The sequence below is a fragment of the Lactuca virosa genome, chromosome 2, assembly GCF_052849685.1.
Source record: "Lactuca virosa cultivar CGN04683 chromosome 2, Lactuca_virosa_CGN04683_v6, whole genome shotgun sequence".
Classification (NCBI taxonomy): domain Eukaryota; kingdom Viridiplantae; phylum Streptophyta; class Magnoliopsida; order Asterales; family Asteraceae; genus Lactuca; species Lactuca virosa.
Window position 1 is genome coordinate 111,036,341 of NC_136427.1, and position 22,696 is coordinate 111,059,036.

Below are 22,696 nucleotides of genomic sequence, written 5' to 3' on the forward strand. Positions count from 1 at the left end.
AGAATACATACCAGCCACGACATCGGGCGCTGCGCGGACCTCTTCCGCTGTCAACTGGAAGGCTCTCCCGCGAGCCTTTGGTGCCTCGGCCTTCGCTGGCCGAGTCTCAGCAACTCGAGTAGCAGGCGCAGATCCCTGCGCTGATCCCTGCAATAGCTGTGGGCACTCGGCCTTCCGATGGCCGGTCTGGTTGCAATGAAAGCAAACCGAGAATCCCTTGGGGCAGTCCCTCGCATAATGCCCCTCCTTCCCACACTTATAACACACCCCAGCTCTGCACGTCCCCTCGTGGCTCTTGCCGCACTTTCCACAAGTGCGGCCCTTCGGACCCCCAGATCTCGAATCAGCGGGCTTTGCCCGCTTGGCTGCCGGTTGAGACTGTGCCGGTCGCCGATCCACCCTCTGAGACTCGGCCTCCTCCCTGGCCTGAGTCTCCAGCTCAATCTCCCTCTTCCGGGCATTTGCCTGGAGCTCAGCAAATGTCCGGTAAGTCGAGTTCGACACGAACTCCCGTATATCCCTCCTCAAAACGCCCAAGTACCAGCTCATACGTGCCTGCTCAGAAGACACCTGCTCAAGGCAGAACATCGCCCTCTCATGAAACTTCCGGGTAACGACAGTAACCGAATCAGTACCCTGCTTGAGGGTCAAGAACTCCTGAGCCAATCGCTCCCTCTCCACCGGAGGAACATGCTCATCTCGAAACATCGTGGTGAACCTCTCCCAGGTCACCGCAGTCAGCTCTGCCGTAGTGAAGTCTGCCGTTACAAACTTCCACCAGTCCTTCGCTCCCAAGCGAAGCTGGTTCAGCGCAAACCGAACCCTCAGATGCTCTGGACACGAGCAGGTATAGAAACAACCCTCAATATCGGTAATCCACCTCATAGCAGCAATCGGATCCTGCGTCCCATCAAACTCTGGTGGCTTCGTGTTGCTGAACTCTCTGTACAACAACGAGTCACCCCCCTGCGGCCTGGCAGCAGTGACGGCTGCGGTGACCGCAGCAACAGCTGCATCAGTAAGAGCGGCGTACCACTCATCAAAAGTCTCTATCAACGTGGTCTTGATAGACCCGAACATCTCTGGAATCTCAGCGCGGATGCCAGTAGCCACCTCATCCTGTATCATCTGGCGGAGCTCCTCATCGCTCACAACCCCCTCGCTAGTCCCTGGCCGGTGGCGTGTCCCAACCATGATGTCTCTCTGAAATACAACACAAGATATCAGAGACTCGCTCGAGTATACTCGCACTCGATAACTTAACCCTACTTGCTCCTTAGTACCCAATGGATTCTTACGTAGGGTGCGCACTGCTCCGGTGTCTTCAGTAGTACGGGCCCTATACTACCGTCCACACCGCATCAGCATTCACTCTAAGTCCTCCTCCTTGGATCCCAGATCACAAGTACACTATATCTCACTGGCATAGGCTACCCTTCGGTAGGCCTCTCAACAGCTCCTCACTGCTACCTATTCGCTCTTAAGCATCACATAGCAGCAAAACGATTCCTAGGCTAAGGCATCAAAAATCAGGCCACTCTAGTCCTAATATGATTACCTAGCCTACTCTAGCATGCATATCATATCACATCATATCTCATAACACATAATGTAAGGGTATTTTGGGAAATCACCGTTCGGGCGATGACTGATCGTACACACTGCTTCCTTCTGCCTTTCTCAAAACTTTTACTCTTTTTAGAAAAATTGTTTATTTATGAAAAACTTTCTTATTTCCTCAGTTTGAGTTCAGATTCATCCGAAGATGCACCCGAATCCCTCAAACCAAGGCTCTGATACCAACTTGTAACAACGTAAATTTTCAAAACAATTTTTCATTTCAAAACCTACTTTCAACCACATGGAAATCACAAAATCATAATAAATCTATGTATCATCACAAAAACATGTCCCAAGATCTCATATAAATAAATCCTCTCTTGTGTGTACGAATCATGCTGGCGCCTTCTCGATATCCTCACTAGTACCTGAAACACATCACACAACAACTGTAAACATAAAAGCTTAGTGAGTTCCCCAATATACCACATGCCACACATACGCCGAGGCTACAATACGACCCTCCGGTTTGATGTGTCTCAGCGGGACCCTCCAGTCCCGTAGCTCATTGGACCCTCCGGTCCGGTCATAGCTCGTTGGACCCTTCGGTCCGGTCTGTATCATTGGACCCTTCGGTCCGGTCTATATCGTTGGACCCTTCGGTCCGGTCTATATCGTTGGACCCTCCGGTCCGGTCTATACAACACATAGCATACATATAACACAATGCACATAATCTCATACATACACTTAGCATACAAGACCCTCTGGTCTACACATAAATACCACTCTAGGTAATGTATAGTGAGAAGACTCACCTCGCTGGATGTCGGATAATCACTCGTGCTCGATTCCCCGACCTATCGTCCTCGTATATCATAAATACATCTCTAATTAATACTTTCCTGGCTTAGTTGACTAACACTATCAAGTCAACACTAGTCAACCCTGGTCAACGGTCAACCTTTGACCCGACTCGTCGAGTCTTGCATAGACTCGTCGAGTCCATACGTGAACTCGAGTCCTTCAAATCCTTTCTGACTCTCCGAGTCACTCACTCAACTCGGCGAGTCATCCACTGATCTGAGTCACGGAACAACCCGCTCCGACTCGTCGAGTCCGCTCATGGACTCGGCGAGTTTATTTCGTGCACAACCTCAAACAACCTTCTGAGGTTAGATCTATTCCTCTAATCCTTAGATCTAGTCTTCCCAAGGTCAATAATCACGTAAAGTCTCTATCTTGATGCGCATGCAACGTCTATATGACCATATATGATGATTTAGCCCCAATTACCATAACCCAAGGTTATAACCTCCATTGCTCTTCATAAAGCTTGATGAGTAAGGCTCTCTGGACCTCTATGGATCCAGATCCAAAGCCTCATCACCAGAAAGGGACTATTTGGACATCAAATCAACCTAGCAAAAGGGCACAAGAAACCCTAAATCCATACATTCTTCATAAAACAGAAGAAGAGCCGAATTAATACCTCAAATACAATGATCTTAGCTTCAAATCCACAGAATAGCAACCTCCTTTGCTTCATCTTGGCTAGGACCTCCTTCTTCTTACTAAACAACACTACAAAGGTCAAGAATGGCTTCCTTTCTCTCTCAAAACGCTCAAGCACTCTAGGGTTTCTCTCTATGGACTGGTAGCCGCAATTGAAGGCCATAAGGGCCTTTAAATAGGTCCCAAACCCGAGAAATTAGGGTTCCTATCGCCAGCTCTGACTCGGCGAGTCACTCCCCTGACTCGTCGAGTCCCTTCGTTAACCACGTCATCCAGTCGCAACCAGACTCGACGAGTCTAAGCACCAACTCGTCGAGTCACCTTACATAAATAAAGAAATACAACATAAATCAATATACCTGGGAAATTGGGTGTTACAGCATAAAGCTGGTGAGTTCATAAGCATGTTTTTGTATTGGAAACTAGTCACTGAATTTGTACAAATTATTTCTTTGTACTATAAGTAATTATCGTTTGGTATCGAAAACATTCGTCATTGACTTTAGAAATAGATATGCATGCTTTCCAAGAAAATCCCATATTTTCTAACATGTGCGTTATATAAGAATAAGTTTCATTCGTAAACGCTGGTTGCCACCAGTAGATAAGTAGTTTTATGATTCAAATAAAACCAAGAATTTGATCGCTGGACTCCCCTCCAGTAAGTAGATAGATAGTTTTAATAATTAATTAAAACTATTGAAGAAAATATCGCGTAAACAAAGGTTAGTTTTACATATTGTGAGTCGGATAACCATGCTAATTTGACCCGAGACCTTCTTGACGCTTCTTCAGACGTCGTACGATTACAAAATTTGTCACCCCGGGCGTGCCCGCCCCACTGTAGCTAACAGTGCAGGTGTGGGATTGTCAGTCCCGAATAGATCTATTCATAAATTTCACGCTCTCCCTCCAGGAGACTCTGGTTATACTTCCGGGAAGGATTTATTGGTACCCCAAAGGGAAAAACGAAGATTAATCTCACAATCCTGTATTAACTAGTTTACGAGTAGTTTTTGAGTTCGAAATCGTTGGAAAACAATGTGGAGTATAATAATTATATAAAATAATTATCTAGTAAGATACTCTCGTTATTCGTACGGATAAACTAAATCAGTCATAGTTCATATATTTGACTTGCATGGAGTTTGATTCTGAAAACCGGAAATGAAATTCTCCAAACTATACCTATTATAGTTTGATTGATAAGTTATGTTCATGTACTATTCGGAAAACTATGCAATTATGTTTAGAAAACGTCCCTTATGCTCTGCATTTTACAAAAGGGATAAAGTATCTAAATGTTTTAACATAAAACCATTGTAATTGGATCAGTTTTTAAGTTACGAAAAACCTTTATGTTTGGCTTGTATTCCCCCCTGAAAACGTTATAAAAACTTATAAAAGCGTAGGGGTATGAACTCACAGTTTGATGTAGGATTCGGATGTTCGATCGGTTTCGAGCACTGAGTGTCAACTGATGTTTTGTACACAAGTGGTTCCTATTAACATATAATAATGATTATACGTATTAGATTAAGGCATTTCATGATAGAATACGAGGGAAAACCACCCTAGGGACTTGGAAATGCTTGGAACTAAGAGTTGGAGTCATAAATGGTCGAATAAAGGAAGTGTGCGGCCATCAGTATGTGTGTGCGGCCAGGGTGTGCAGCCAGACTGTGTGTGCGGTTGCACACAAGGGTGTGCGGCCGTACAGAGGGTGTGTGCGGCCGTACACAGGGGTGTGCGACCGTACACTCCTCATTTGTGTCCGAAACGTCGATTTTTGAGGTGTTTTCAAGGCGTTCTTGTGCTAATACCAGGTCCTATTAGTAAATGAAGGCCAAAACTCTTCACTTTGGAGAGTTTAGTGTGTGTGCGGCCACCTTATGAAGGTGTGCGGCCGTACACCTTCAAAGGATGAAGAACACGAAGAACACTATGAGTTTTAGGCTTAGATTCAGGTGTCTTACCAAGATAAACAAGCTGAATGATGAAGTGGTTCACGTTTTTGAGGCCCTTTTTGAGTGTTCTTGGATGAAGTTTTTAGAGAGAGAAAGTAGTAAGAGAAAGTAGAGTGCAGTCCAAGGAAAAGAATGAGTGAAGGGGTCCCCTTATATATATATAAGGGTGTGTGCGGCTGGAGGATGGGTGTGCGGCCGCACACCCATGGGTGCGGCCGTACACACCTCTTATGAGGGTGTATGGCCCGATTTTGTTTCTAAACGACATGTTGACTCACCTAATCTCATTCCCAACTGTACTCAAGCTTAGAATGCTTAAATGGACCCTTAAATGACGTTAAAAGGTAACGAAATCGAGTTTTATATTGATATAACGATCGATTGAATAGGATAAAAGTTTCGGGTTGTCACATCTACCTTACTAGAAGTCTTATTCAACACCAACTCACAAAACACATTGAGATTGACATTCACTTCGTTCATGATCTGATTGCTTTGGGTAAGGTCAAAGTGTTTCATGTTCTTTCATCACCTCAATTTTTGATATTTCACGAAAGGGCTACCATCTACATTATTTCTCGACATTAGATCCATTTTGAATGTTTAGTCTCATACAAGCATTCGAACTGCAGAGAAGAGCATGCATTTTTCATAGGTTATTTATGATTGTAATTATCCTTATGATTTTATTTAGTGTTTGTATATCCAACCTCCTTAGTTTGTTAGGTATCTTTGCTTCGCCTTTGTATTATCTATGTATGTATTTATACGTGAGATTAATGAGATAAGGACCAGGGAATATTTAACGATTACAATATTAGAGTGATCGGTATGGGGAATTTGTGCTCCTTTTATGGGTAAGGTGGCGCCCATAACGACGTCGTAACGCCGGCTACACCACCCCCAACTCGTTAAGGTGGTCTTTGTGTGACATCCCAAGTTTCACGGCCATAAAAGACAGATTTGTTTATGCTTATTTAAAAATCAGAGTATCCTTTTTGAAGAATAATATTGCGGAATTTGTTCCCAGAAAAACATGATAATGATATTATCAAAGCATTTCTGAAGAAATGTATTTATATTTATATTAAAACAGTGTGATGTCATCATCAATACAGAAACATAAACATAACGAAATATTACAAGCCTTACAATAAATAAACTAGTGGCCTAATACTCCTTGAATCTCTCAGCAGAATGTATCTTACATATAGCCACCTATGAAACAATAAACTGAGTGGGTCAGGTTGGGAAACCTGGTGAGTACATAGGGATTTCAATCCCACAATGTGATAATAATGTATATCTCAAACCTGCAAATCCAACTATTATCATTAATATACATATATATATATATATATATATATATATATATATATATATCATTTCTCTAAAAAAATTTATCTCATCCCATCGATTCCCACGTATAGATCCTATACAACAATCTTACAAGATCTAGTATGAAGGATCAATGTGAACAACAAACTGACGACGCTGCTTTGGAAATTCCCTGGCAGCAAACGAGGATCAATAAATACATCAAATGAGGGGAATGGAATGAGTTTCACCACAAACCTCCATTCGGAAAAACAACAAGACAATTAAGTCAGGGGTGGTTATCTAGATAGTTGTGCCTAGAAGCGGTCTGACACTGTGAGGTATTTTACCCCTAGACTCACCCTATCTGGTAATACAACATCAGACATACCTGGTAGTGGTCTATTGCTGACGCACTCTATTAGACAGTCTATGAATTGACCTCAATTACTCTGTGAAAGGAAAAGCTGACATTAAAAGCTCATCAAAAGAAAAAGTATGGGGAAATACTAATAAAGTACTCCCGTACGCTCCCGTACCCTAACACACAATGGTGTCAAAAAAAGGACTTTGTACATGATAGTACTTCTGTCACATTCTAGTACCCTGGTATGAGTAGGACTCGTACCCTAGAACATAATAATACCTCGGCATAAGCAGTACCTAAGACAAAGAGCTTTGAAAAATACTTGGTACATAGAAAGTACTTTTGTATGTAGGACATACTACATCGATCATCAATCTCCTCGAACAGAGTTTCTACTCTCTATTCCGATCACACACGTACCCTTAATAAGATACTGCCCAATATCTAAAGTTAGTTGAACTAAGCATCTCTTTTAAGTCTTATTTCATCACTAAGCAAGCCTACAATGCTTATAATCAACTTTTAATACCAACTCTGTTTTGACAACACTATCCTAATTTAGTGTAATATTTTATGTAGAGTCTTAAGTATTAACATACATTTATCTTCTCATTTATAATACTTCTATCATTATTATCATGTAAATACATCTCAACACATATAGAACGATGTCTGGTTCGCATAGCGTATATCATCGAATATACATATAACACGTATTTCCAGATAATAAGCATATAACTCACATATAAACGTTCAACATATATTTAATACTTTTATTAATACTTGTATTAAAATCATGTTCATGAAAGGGACTATACACTCACTTGCTAAAGTGACGAGTTGAAATTTGGGCAGCGCTTCGCTTCTAGCAACTGTCTTTTCCTTTGACGTAACCTACCATTATTATCGTTGAGTTTTAGTCTAATATTTATTGTGAGTAATTATTAGTCTGGATTCATCATTAACTCAAAGTCTACTTTCATGATCTATCAAGTAAGGAACAACCAGGTAGGATCATATCGGAGGTAGTGCCCGTTTGGTATACCAAGTATATTGTTTGGAAATCCCACTTTAAACACCTCACTAAATCACAGCCTAGACATCATCCCGGTAAGTAGATCAATCAGTATAACGACGTTGAATCATTAATAAATCTTATTTATAGGTTAATATTAATGACTTATGACTATAAATATAAGTTACACTAAAAAACAGAATAGTGTAGCTTAACTTATTGGGCTTTTAACGAAAACCAGGAAATTACACGGGCAGAACTCCGACTCTAAAAACTTCTTTCGTCGGCTTTTTAACGACTCAGAGTTTCTCTATCGCACCCGTAAACTAGGAGAAATTTAACAAGAAATAAAGAAGAATTCTAAAGAGAGTTTAGACGAATGGAGTAAGGAAATATGAAGAATTCATCCTCTATTTATAGGGGTTTGATCATAGAGTAGGCCCTAAGTTTCGTCCGTATCTTCCGTGTACGAGCTCCATTTTCTACTTTCTTTATATCCACACGTTGGTATTTACAAGTGCTACAACTTTTATTTAGACCCCTTCGGGTAATTCTCATTCTATCTCAGATTTACAAATCTGTATTGAATTTATCGCACTCGAAGAGTAAGGACTAAGTTTTGTCCATATCTTTAACATACGAGCTCAATTCACGACATTCTTTATATCCACGGGTTGGTATTTACGAGTGATACAACTTTCATTTAGACTTCATCGGCTAATTCTCATTCTATCTCAGCTTTACAAATCTGTATCGAATTCGTCGCGCCTAAAGAGTAGGGACTAAGTTCCGTCCATATCTTTCGTATACGAGCTCCGTTTTCGACCGTATTTATATTGTTGAGCTCCTATTAACGAGATCTTCAATTCTCGTTTAGACTGTTTTGGCTAAAAATCAACCGATCTAAAATTCGATTTTTGAGTTGTACACTGCTACGCTGAATCTTAGAAAAATCATAACTTCCTCAAATGAAGTCAGAGTTCGACGTTCTTTATGTGCACACTCTCGGTTTAATGACTACTACGACTTTAGCTTAGATCACTAAGGTTAAAAAGTAATTTATCAAAAATTTACTTTTTACGATACGCGGAGCCGTGCCGTTTAATCGTGAAACTTCGACGGGTCATAACTTCTTCGTTATAAGTTGAATTTTAGCGTTGTTTATATGTATGGAATCCTTGTGAGATATAATATAACTTTGGTTAACATTATTTATTATAAATAATTTTCTATCTAAAACTCATTTTTAACACTTATTATCTTTAAATTGACTAGCCCGAATTTGCGGCTGTTACAATTATCTTCCCCTTAGGATGATTACGTCCCGGAATCATCAGCAAAACCGAGCTTGTATAATGACTCCATATGTTACCTTTCCATCCTAGGTGGTAATTTTAATTCTTATGTTGTTGGGGTTGAATGTTTTTGTGAGATGTTGAATGTGTCTAGGTCTTTCCGAGTGTCGAATGTCTATTTGTAAATTTATTATAAGGGCATTTGTAGTTTCGAAGCTATAGTGTTGAGTCCCTTATATTTTTTGTTTGCTTTCTTTATCCCTATAAATATGGGATGGATACATGTCTTAGAGGTTAAGAACTTTTGCACACTCATTGTACTCATTGTTTAATGTGACAAACCGAAATTTCTATCTTGTACAACATTCAATTCAATCAAAGTCAGACTCGTTTCTGCTACCTTTCAGCGCTGTTTGGGGTTTGTTCGAGTGTTTTAAGCCTAGTACAATCAAGGTTTGGGTTTAGGGATGGGTTACCAAAGTCATAAAGTTGCATTTCGGGCCAAACACTCCTTCAGGATGAGTGTACGGCCGTACACATGGGTGTACGGCCATACACCCCCTCATGGCCGTACACTCTCACCTATAAAGATGACACTTAGTCATTTTCCAACACTTTTTACACTTCCAAGCCTAGATTTCGGATTTCTCTCTCAACTATCATCAAATTTCTCACCTAGATCTTCAAAGATGTAAGTGTTTCCTACCTTGATTAGTTGCTTCATTACTTTACTAGTGAAGAATCCATGTTTTCATTCCATTAATTTCATGTTTGGCTAGATCTTCATCTTTCACCAAGAACACCAAGAACACACACTAGTTCTTGGTGGTCGTGAAGCCTCTTCAAGCTTCCAAAACGTAAGCATTCTTTCCATATGCTTAGTATATGTTAGGAACTCTTGTTTAACACCCTAGAAACGACCATTGTACAAGACCAAAAGGAGTGTACGGCCGTACACCCTTGTATGGCCGTACACACCTCAAAACACTCCAAAAGGCCCCGAAGATAAGAACTTAGTTCATATTTTTGTTGAGCAATAGACCCACTAGCATCCCCATGGTTCAAACACCCTCTTATGCATGTTTTACCATGAGTGTACGGCCGTACACTCCATGGACGTACACCCCTGGCCGTACACTCCATATTGTGACCTTAAAACCCCCTTTGATCAATCACATGTGATTCTAACACTTAGTCCAAGTGTTTCCTAGTCCCTATGAGTGTTCCCTTGCATGTTAGTTGCTTTTAAACACTAATTACATGCCTATATGCCATTATATGTCATTTAGGACTCATTTGTGTCTCGGGAATAAATTTGTGGAACTTCTCATCCTTACACGAATCTATAGTTGAATCACACACATAAGGTGAGTTCATACCCCTATAATCAATCTTTTAACTGTTTTAAATGCTTTTAAGGGGGGAATACAAGTTGAACACAATGTCAATTGTGTAAATGTTATTTGTGATAACCATCACATTAAAAAATTTCTTATGCTTTTATAAGTTATCAAACCATTTTAAAAACTCTTTTAAAGTTAGGTTACCTTGTTGTTTATAAAACTCTGTTTTTGAAATACAATCATAACTCAGTAGATAAACGAGTCTTTTCTATAAGTCAGTAACAGTTCATGTAAACATGCTAGTAAACTATAATAGGTATAGTTTAGGGGTTCAGTTCATACTATAACTAGTACAAAGAGGAGCATACTATAACTAGTACAGAGAGGAGCATACTATAACTAGTACAGAGAGGAGCATACTATAATTTGTACAGAGAAGAACATACTATAACTAATACAGGGAGGATCATATTATAACTAGTTCCGGGAGGAACATACTATAACAATAACAGAAGAACAAATCATGAATTTTACACTTATATGATATTCCTAGTATTCTAGGAAGACATCGTAACCTTAACTCATTGTTTATAACAAATTAAGGTAATAACATATCTTACTGGGTTTGCACTAACAAAGGTACGATTACAACGTACCAGGGTTAGCAAGCACGAGGTGATATTACATAATAACATATCTTACCGGGTTTTCACTAACAAAGGTATTATTACAACGTACCAGGGTTAGCAAGCATGAGGTGATATTACATAATAACATATCTTACCAGGTTTGCACTAACAAAGGTACAATTACAACGTACCAGGGTTAGCAAGCACGAGGTGATATTACATAATAACATATCTTACCGGGTTTGCACTAACAAAGGTACGGTTACAACGTACCAGGGTTAGCAAGCACGAGTTGATAAAACATAACAACATATCTTACCGGGTTTGCACTAACAAAGGTACGATTACAACGTGCAAGGGTTAGCAAACACGAGGTGATAACAATATATCAAGCTGGAATTATTTATAAAGGGTACATTGGTAAAGTACCAGACAATAATAAATAAAACACACAAATATATACAAAACTCGCAACAGTATCGACTGAGGCGTTAAGAGTACAGGATGTCACTACTTCTAGTAGTCGTCCAAACAATAGAACATTGAGTAAACTAAACTTGAAACTTATCAGTAAAAGGTTTAATCCATTTAATTAAACTAGTATAACGTAAAGGACCTAAGTGGTTAATTCTATAATACCATAGTTTATACATAAGGGTTATATATCATTAATATCCGATAGGTTGTTGGATGTGTGATTTCCACCTTACTTCCTGTTCCTTGTTTGGTTGTGGGCTTAGGGAAGATTCACACAATTAACTATCCGTTCGATATTAGATTATATATAACTAGTGTAAACTAAGTGATTATAGAAGGAACTATTGTGGTTACCATTTTTACTAAAAGAAATAAGATTTATCTTTAAAGAATGTTTTCTTCAAATATAAAGGAACTATTACAGTTAACTCCATGAGTACCAAATGAATACACCAGGGTTATATACAACGAAGATCTAACAAACAATGGGATGTGTGATTTCCGCCTTACTTCATGTTCCTTGTTTGGTTGTGGGCTTAAGGCAGATTCACACAACTGATTATTTGTTTACTCTGGGTTTTATATAACTTGTGTCCATTTAGCACTCATAGAAAGGATTGTAGAGCCATTTTTACTTAACTTTCATCATATCAGAAGATACAGGATCTTCTGGAGGAACAGACGAACTTTTCTAAAAGAACTTTCATCTTACTTTTCATCATTAAAATACGTATGAACTCACCAGCTTAAATGCTGATCTACTCTTTCAAAATAACTTGTATTCTCAGGAAACTAGAAAACAGGTACGCGCACTGGGATTCGGAAGATGAAGTATAGTAGCTTCATGTCTTACTTTGTTATTTACTTTTGGATTCAATCTTTTGTGAATCACTACTTGTAAACACTTTATTATTAATACAATGGTTGTTTGTTACTATGATTGCTATGATACATGTGTTGTGATACTAAACATGACGTCCTCCGCCCCCAAACATTTCCGCCGTTCCGGTTTGGGGGTGTGACATATAACCTCTTGTATTCTCTGAAAGCAATATATTGAGCCAACCAGATTATATTTTAAATTTTGTGTTCTAAATCTTTTCTTAAATCTAATTTCATATTCAAACTCTATTCAATCTAAACTAAATTTGGTATCAAAGCCAGAAATCATTCTGCATTGATCTAATTTTCTCTTGTTTCAAAAGTATTTTGAGTCTCGTTCTAGATTCAAAAGTTTCTGCACTTTTGATTCTGAAAATCTTATTAGATCTTCAGTAGTTATTCGATTCTGTGATTAGATTGTTTAATCGAGTGTTCGATTTATGTTTTCTGGTTGATTCATCCATTAATTTTCAAATTCCTAAAGATTTTCTCAAAAACCTTCCGTACAACAATGGTGAACTTTAACATGAACACCATGAAATCTTATTCTCATCTCCTTGGCTCGTCAAAAAAGATTCCTATGTTGATTCCTGAGTTCTACGATCAATGGGCTGATTTTATGGAGGACTACTTAAATGGAATCGATGAGGAACTCTGGAAATGCATCGCTGATGATGTTCATCCTCTTTCTTTTGTTCGAAGTGTTAGAACTTCTGCTACAAATCCAAATGTTAATAATCAAGCTGAAAGGTTGCAGAAAAATGAAAAGAGATGTATGCGAGAACTCTGTGGTGCTCTTCCACCAGTCGTATACAATTATGTTCGTAGCTGCAAAACCTCAAAGGAGATCTGGAATACTTCGAAGGAGAAGTATCAGGGCAATGAGAAAACAAAAATCAGTTCAGTCAAGCATTGTCTGTTGGAGTTAAGAGAGTTTAAGCAAAAAGAAGGAGAATCTATTGAATTGTACTATGATCGTCTGAATGAACTTATATACAAGTGCAATAGATATGGGATCACAAGGTCGACAATGGAGTTCAATCTCACGTTCATTATGGGGCTTCACAAAGAGTGGCAAAATGTTAGTCTGATGGTGAAGACACAACAAAGTTTCGACTATTTTTCACTAAATGATCTCTACAACGTGTTGAAAGAACATGAATTAGAGTGAATGAAATAGCTGAAAAAACAAGGATCGGTCTGGGTGGTCCTCTTGCTCTAGTGTCGAAGGTATCTGGAAGAGAAGTTGAGAAAGAAGTGACTGAGAAGGAGAACTCTGATGGCGAAGGTCTGATAGTTAAATCTGATGACGAAGCTGTAGCTTTTTATTCAAACAATCGAGTGAAGAAGGTAAATGAGGAAAAGAAGATTGAGAAGAAAGAAATAAAGAATGGAGATTCGAAGGTGGAGAAAAATCTCAAAGGAGACACTGGATTTGACGGTCACTATTGCAACGGAGCAAATCACATGGCATATGATTACATGTTGCGAAAGAGGGACAAAAAGAAAAATATGGTCAAGGATGAAGCTTATTATTCGAAGAGGTTAGAGGAAGTGAGAGCAAGAACGAAAGGAGTATCTCTTGTTGCGAAAGGGGAATATGATGAAGTGGGAACATATCAGATATGGTCCTCAGGTTCCGATGATGAAGAAATGCAAAATCCTTCGCATGGGGCCATGTTCGTAGGATATGAGGAAAAGGAGGAAGAGAAAGTTACTAGGAAGTGTTTCGTTTCGACGTCTACTCATAAATCCCCAATGACATCATAGGTACATTCTCTTTTACAATCCTTTAACATTCCTTTCAATGCATACAATTCAATTTTATCTGAGTTTGATGATGCAATTACTTATGTTAATGATCTGCTTAACTCTGCTAGTAATGATGCTAAAAAGTCTAGTACTAAACTGCTAGAAATACAAAGGATCTTGGAGTCGAAGAAAGCAAAGATAGATCATTTAGAATTACAAATTACAAACATAATGTGTGATAGGGATAGCTTGAGTTCAGACAATATGATTTTGTTGAAACAAAGAAACATTTATTGCAACTCAGCAAAAAGATTATATGGTAAATTGACTGAAATGCATCATTCATCTGACATTAGCAAAGAACAACATAGGAAGCTTCTACCCTTTTTAGCTTTCGAAAGGGAGAAAATATATTCAACTTCTTATGACCGTGAGATGACAATTTATGAGTTTGATAAGGTTCCTAATAATAGATATCCATATGGAATTGTGAAAATTGATGAATATCTAAATGCAAATGATCTAGTTGATATTGTTAATCAGACCTTAAACAAAGACGAACAAATAAAAATTTTGAAAAGAACTGAGAATTCGACATCTGACTCTCAAAACAATTTTGCTGATATCGAAGATGATTCTGATAATATCAGTGAAATTGAAGAAGAGGAAGTTGTTGACTGTTCTCAATTGTCTGTCATTAATGTCAAATCTTTAGCTAAGGGTAAATAAAAATGTTGTGATTCTTCGGTTAAAGTTGACAAAGATCAACCCTCTACTTCGAAAGTTCATGATCCTGACTATGTGACTGTCAAAGATAATCAAACATATAGTGAGGATGATGAAGAAGTTTCGAACGAAACAACCATTCCCCGAGTTGTTGTTGATCAGGCTTTCGAAGAAATAGAGAAATTCGACAGAATCTTGAAAGAAAAGGGTTCTCATTATCTTGAACCAAATTCTATTGTATATCCAAATTTCAAGTGCACTGATGATGTTATTTTTCCAAATCAAGTATTTGTTAACACTGGAAATGGAGAAAAGGTTAAACATGAAGTTAACAAAATTGTCGAAGAGGACAACAAGAAAGCTTCGAAGGAAGGATTTTTCTCAAATCAAAGCACTGTTGCAAATAATATCAATAAAAACTCGTGAATTTTTCAACGACAAAAACCAAGTAGAACATGGGCCATTAAAACTGAAAAATCAAAGGGTGAACAACAAACAAATGCCAATGTTTTTGAAAAACCGAATCAAAAAGTTAAAATTTCAAAAGAGGATATTTTAAAAATGTCTAAAGAAAATGGAATTTCAATGAACAAAGCTCGAAAGAAAGCTTATTGGCAGGATTATGAAACTAAAATGAAACAACATGCTTCAACCAAAATGTATGAAAAGAAAACGACTGATCCTGTTAAGACAAAAACTCAAAAATAATTTGGTGTTAAAAAAAATCAAATTCAAAACCCGCTCAATCTCAAAATATTTTTCAAAAACCAAAGCAAAAGTTTCAAATGAAAAACAAAAATCATATGTTTAAACTTCTTATCATGAGAATTATGTGAAACACCAACATTCAAAGAATTTTGATCGTAATTTAAAAAGAAAAAAACTTTTTACAAAATAATTTTCAAAGAAGTGGTTTTCAATCAAATGTACAAAAGAATTATCATTGTGTTCCTAATCAAAATCAATTTTCGAATACACAAATTTTTTTTACAAGAACAAATGTGGGTTATCAAAATCGTTTTCAAAATCAATATCAACCTCATGTTTCCACAAGATTACTAACAAGAAATTTTGTTAAGATGAACGTTCAAGGGAGACGAAATGAACCTTTTAAGCCAAAACAACCTCATTTTCCAAACCCGCCTTTGAAACTATCAATCAAAGCTTCATTTGTCAAAGGAAAAACAAATGTGAAGAATATCAATCATTGGCTGGAAGGAAAGGGAAAAAAAATTCAATCAGGAAAATTCTCTCAAGAACAAACCAAGGTTGCTTATGAGAAGTATCTGAATGAATCATCCAATGGAAGTTCGTCCTCAAATGAGTCGAATCCTCCTATTCAAAAATGGCAAGCAATTCCAAAAGAAAAAGTCAGTGAGAAACGAACTCAGAAGAAAGAGGCGAAAGTTAATGTTGTCTATAAACCTTTGAATGACTACATATCTGTACCCTTATCTATCGAAGTGGACTTAATTGATAGCTTAAAGTCAAAAGTTCGAAATTGGATTTTAGGGTCTTCGTTTCATCATACAGTTTGTGCTAATAACCAAGGACCCAAACAGCCTTGGAGACCTAAATTCTTTCACTGATTGTAGGTTTTGAGTGACGAGGAATATGATGATAAATGGTATATTGATAGTGGTTGCTCTCGTCACATGACTGGAAGGAAGGAAAACTTGCGCAACTACCAAAGTTTAGAGAATGCTGGAGTGGTGAAATTTGGAAATAATCACAAATGCTATGTTAAAGGTTATGGTAAAGTTAAAAATGGCAAGTTTACTGTGAACAGGGTTGCATATGTTGAAGGTCTTCAACACAACTTGATAAGTGTTTGGAAATTAGTTGTGGGCATTGGAAATCAGGTTGTTTTCAATGAAGAAGGAAGTGTGATTTAGAACGTTGATACAAAAGAAGTATTGCTGAAATCCAAACGAAAAGGCGATATGTTCACTCTCGATATTAAACCCATTGTTGGTGTTATCTCGATGTGTCTCCTTTCGAAAGCTTCATCTGACGTAAGTTGGCTATGGCATAGAAGACTCTATCACTTGAATTTCAAGAATTTGAATAAATTGGGGGTAAAAGATCTCGTTCGTGGTTTGCTAGTATTAAAATTTGATAATGATACTTTATGTGCAGCTTGCGAATAGGGGAAACAACACAGACAAGGTCATCCGATTGTGATTGATTCGAAGATTGTTGAACCTTTTCAACCTCTTCATATTGACCTTTGTGGACCTTCGACTGTTGAAATACTCGATAAGAAGAGGTACATTTTCGTTATTGTTGATGATTTTTCTAGGTTTACATGGGTGTATTTTCTTCGATTAAAGTCAGAAACAGCTCAAACAATGATGTACTTCATCAAGCACATAGACGTGAGTTTGAAGAAAAAGGTTCACATAATCAAGACTGACAATGGCTTAGAGTTCAAGAACAATGTTCTTGATTCATTCTTAACTGACAGAAGAATTTCGCGTAATTTTTCTTCTCCTTACACACCTCAACAAAATGGTGTTGTTGAAAGCAGGAACAAGTCTCTTTGTGAAGCAGCTAGGACAAATGCTCACATATGCGAATCTTCCATAATATCATTGGGCTGAAGCAGTCTCGACAACTTGTTTCACTCAAAATCGATCTTTCATTCATCGTAGATTTAACATCACCCCTTATGAAATCATTAACAATAGGAAACCTAATGTTAAGTTTTTTCATGTTTTTGGTTGCAGATGCTTCATTATGAATCTTAAGGATAATCTTTTGAAGTTTCAGTCCAAGGCTGATGAAGGAATATTCTTGGGATATTCTCATAATTCAGTAGCATACAGGGTGCTTAATAAGCGAACCAGGAAAATCGAAGAAACATTTAGTCTTACATTTGATGATTACTATGTCACAAGAGTCGAAAAATGTATTGAGCATAAACCAATCATTAATGAATCAAATGATGAAACTGAAATCTTAAATTCATTTGATTTTGATTATGATTTAATTTTTGGTGTTCCAGATAGGGCTATTGATGCAAAAATTCATGCTGATGACAATCGCATACCTGAAGCATCAAAACATTCTGATGTTTCGAATGTTACACAAGATGTTGTTGATTTAAGTTCATCAACAAATTATCCAAATCATATCGAAAGTATGCCTTTATTACCCAATGATAAAGTGGAAGGGGAGCACTTGTGTTCGTCAAATGAAGTTGAGGGGGAGAAAACTTTCAAAGAAGTGCAAAATCCAATAACACCAAATGTTGAGGGGGAGCAACATATTTTGGATCCAATTGTTGAGGGGGAGCAACATGGATCTTTGTTAAATATTTCAAATGATCAAACGAAAGTTTTTCATGAAATAACTAATAATATGTCGAATGCAGGAGAAGGGTCAGAAAACAATGAAATGTTCGAAGATGCACCATTGGATTTTGATCTTGCATATCCTCCGATGGATAGATGGACTCGAAGTCATCCACAAGAACAAATTGTTGGTGATCCACATGTTGGAGTATTGACCAGAGCTCAAATTCATGCAAAGAATGAGGTACTCAATATTCATCAAGAATTTTGTATGTTCAATGTGTTTATTTCAAAAATTGAACCAAAATCAGTTAAGATTGCTATGGAAAATCCTGATTGGATTGTTTCAATGCAATCTGAATTGGCTGAGTTTGAACATAACAAGGTTTGGAGGCTTGTTCCGAAACCACAAGATACTTCAATCATAGGTCTTAAATGGATTTTCAAAAATAAAACTGATAAAGAAGGTAATATTGTGAGAAATAAGGCTAGGCTAGTTGTTAAAGGATATTTGCAACAATAAGGTATTGATTATGAAGAAACCTTCGCCCCTGTCGCAAGACTCGAGGCTGTTCAAATCTTTTTAGCCTATGCAACACATAAGGATTTCGATGTATATCAAATGGATGTTAAGTGTGCATTTCTCAATGGTGTGCTCAAAGAAACGGTGTATGTTGAGCAACCCCCAGGTTTTGTAAGTACTCAATATCCTGATCATTGCTATGTCTTAGACAAAGCTGTTTATGGAATTAAACAAGCACCACGTGCATGGTATGCTACTCTTACAAATTTCTTAAAATCATCGTAATTTAAACAAGGATCTGTTGATCCCACTCTCTTTCGAAAGAAAGTTGGGAATTATCTTATGCTTGTTCAAATTTATGTTGATGATATTATTTTTGGTTCTACTGACCCAAATTTGTCAAAAGAGTTTGAAAATACGATGAAGAGTCAATTTGAGATGAGCATGATGGGGAAGATCAACAATTTCTTGGGATTAAATATTCGTCAAAATAGAGAAGGTATTTTCATTAATCAGGAAAAATACACTCACAATCTACTTGAAAAGTTTGGAATGACGAATAGCTCAAAGTTGCGAGTACCGATGGCAATCGGCACAAGACTTGGTCCTTCGATGGAAAAGCCAGCTGTTGACCTCACATTGTATCGAAGCATGATAGTTTAGTTACTTTACCTAACGGCAAGTCGACCCGATATTATATTTTCTATATGCAATTGTGCTAGGTACCAATCAAATCCCAGAGAATCTTATCTTACACCTGTCAAGAATATTTTTTGATATCTCAAAGGCACAGTTTCGTTGGCCTTATGGTATCCTTGCAAACAGGGTTTTCATTCAAGCATTTTCGGATGCTGACTTGGGTGGTTGTCAACTTGATCGAAAAAGTACAAGTGGCGGATGTCAATTATTGGATGGGAAGCTTGTGTGCTGGCAATCTAAGAAACAAACTTGTGTTTCGATTTCCACAGCAGAAGCAGAATATGTTGATGCTGCAGCTTGCACTTCTCAAATCATTTGGATTCAAAGTCACCTCAGAGATTATGCAATAAACATGAAAAAGATTCCGTTGTATTGCGATTCACGAAGTGCTATACGCATTTTTCATAATCCAGTAGAACATTCGAAGACAAAGCATATTGGTCTTCATTATTTTATCAAAGATCACGTTGAAAACTGAAACGTAGAAGTTCATTTTGTAAAGACCACAAATCAGCTTGCTAATATCTTTACAAAACCATTGGAGGAAAAGAGTTTTCTATGAATCTTGGCGGGCTTAGGTATATTAGACGTGAATGTTGTTCCTGGTCTACAATCATCAAAATTTTGATGTCGAATTTTGGTTCATTCAGAGGTTACTGTTCATTTTACTACCTTCGACATGCTTCGTGTTCGACATTTCACTGAATGATTTAGCAAAAGGTTCGTTACTTTGTCTCAGCGAGTAAGTGCAGATACTTTTCATTTTTGTTTCATTTTTTTCGAATTTTTGTTAGTTTGATAGGTTTATTTTTTTGTGTATTTTTTATTTCAAAAATCAAAAATACCAAATAGATTTTCATAATTTTGTTCTTTTCATTTCAAAAATCAAAAATACCAAAAAGAATTTCTTATTTTTGTTCTTTTCATTCAAATCTCAAAAATTCAAAAATATTTTTTTGTTTTGTTATGTTTGATTAACAAGTTTGTATAGTTGTTTGTCGAAGATTTTTAAGTGGAACATGGCTTGCAGCTCTTGGGAAAGGTATACATTCGAAACTTTGTACTAGTTAAGATGTCCCTAGAAGCATGCTACAACATGTCGACTCAAGCCTCCATGACTCAATGTGTTTTCGAAAGCCTTAATGGATTTTTCATCACAAAAATTCCTTCCCAATTAGGCTATATTCACATCAGTTTCTGAGCTACCTTACTCTTCCCACATGAGTTAAGAGTTTCCTACTTGGTCCACAAATAGCAGAGGTACTTTCGATTCTCAAACCAATCTTTTTCATCCAAATGTTCTTTCAAATTCACACACAATGACATATGTCCAATAGATCACTTGTATAAACCAATCAAGATTTAGGCATATCAAAACTCTGTGTTTATGATCCCAATTCATGAGACCGTGAAGAAGGTGAAACCCATCTTTTCGAAACAATTAATGAATTGACGGAGAACTTTTTGTTCTAGAATGCAACAAAACATTTTTTCAGTACCTTCAATATCCAAAATCATATTCTTTCGTTTTGAGTGGTCTTGCTAAAATGTTCGACACCCAAGACATTTTTACCCAACAAGATCCATAATTTAATTTTGTTGTGGAATATGATTTTTGTCTGGATATCAATTATAATTCTTTGTTACTTGATAAATTCTCCAAAGCTTGCTTGTCACTGACTACACTAGTCAAACAGGTAATTTTGTTTACAATTTTTCACACTTATGTTAAGTTGTGAATTGTAGCAAAATATCAGCCAACCCACGATGCTTTTAAAAAGAAGCCCTTCGGCACTCCTCTATGAGTATTCAATTGTAATTCACAAGAAACTGCACAAGCTGTTCAACATCTCTCTTCATGGAGAACAAAGCGATCTTTGCCTGGATCTTACTGCTTTATGTTGATTTTTATTGACATCACAGATCTAAAATTTTTTTATCTTGATCTCATCACATTCTTTGGAACACATTGCACTCACGAAATCCTTGAGGTTCTAGGTAATACCAACTCAGGCTGATGATTTCGAAAAGTCTGGCGTATGACTTCGCTTATCCCATTGGTATACTCGAAACGACTGATGGATGTGACATTTTGGTTCGTACGCGGTTTTCAAGGAAAAGTGATCATCACTTTTTCAGACGTGGCTAACTTTACGGCTACAAGTCCGATTTTTTTTGGTGACACGTGGATTAGCATTTGATGCTCAAACCGATTCAAATTCAAATGGGATTTACGTATAAAAGGGGTTTTTTGGGGTTTCATTCCAATTTTACGCATTCAAGATATTCCCCAAATTCTTCTACTCTCTTTTCTTCTCAAATTCTCAAACCCTAACAATGGCGGCCACAAATGCTCATATTCATCCATCTCAGACAACCGATGATATTACTTCTCAACCGCTTATGAAGATTCAAAGCACTAATCTCCAAGTTCAAGGTGATGTTACTCTGTATCCGGAAGTTTTGAAAATGTTCATCGTGACTTTAAAACACTCGGTTCTGTCAAAGGCCATGTTTTCTTCTTTTGATGTTCCATTATCTTGGTTATCCCTTGCTGGTTCGACTGCAATGTATAGCAAGACGGTCAAGGTTATTACCTTCCTGTTGATCAATGATAAGAAGTTCAAACTCACCAAGAAGTTGTCTGTTCAGATCTTGGAACTTCTTACTGTTGATTCCTACTATGCGGTTACGAATGAACAAGTCCTTCATATGTTCAACGAGATGGGTTATCAACCACTACTTACTAAGATCAGTGATTTCAAGAAATCTTCTCTACCGTGTTTATGGAATTTTCTTTTTAGGATTTATCTTCGATGCTTGACTAGTCGAAGTGTTGGATTAGATAAAGGGAAATTGGAGATTTATGCCTTGGTGGCAGGCATCTATTATGATATTCCTGTTGATTATCCAACTCAGTTATGGGATGAGTTTGTCAAAAGTGTTAGCACCACTAATGTGGTAGACGGGATATCATGTGCACGATACTGGAGTTTGATTCTACAGTATGCATATGAGAAGGAAGGAATTCAAGCTCCTGAAGATGAAGAAAAAGCTGAATTTTCGTTGTATCACTTTCCGAAGTCAGTGGAAGATGATCCAGATTTGTTTCCAACCGTTGCTCGTATTCCGGATAACATGCTTCGAAAAGTTGATCCCTCTAATCCGGTGTTGGTAGCATAGAAACAAATAATCAATCCTTCGATTGAAACGGGTGTTCTTTTTATCTAAGAGCACAGGAGGTACATCGACAAAGAGAAAGGAGTCAAAGAAGGATGTTAAGGGTTGTCCTTTGAAATCCAGTCCTGAGAAAGTAGAGAAAGTCGTCAAATC

General features: G+C 37.5%; 1 protein-coding gene across 1 annotated transcript; it reads left to right on the forward strand.

Moving 5' to 3' along the window:
• The first annotated feature begins 17,584 nt into the window (after positions 1–17,584).
• LOC145157673 (uncharacterized) lies at positions 17,585–18,949 on the forward strand. Its single transcript, XM_079076682.1, has 3 exons — positions 17,585–18,385; positions 18,458–18,608; positions 18,873–18,949. Exons 1-3 carry the CDS (start codon positions 17,585–17,587, stop codon positions 18,947–18,949), a joined length of 1,029 nt encoding a protein of 342 aa, XP_078932808.1.
• Positions 18,950–22,696: the final 3,747 nt, after the last annotated feature.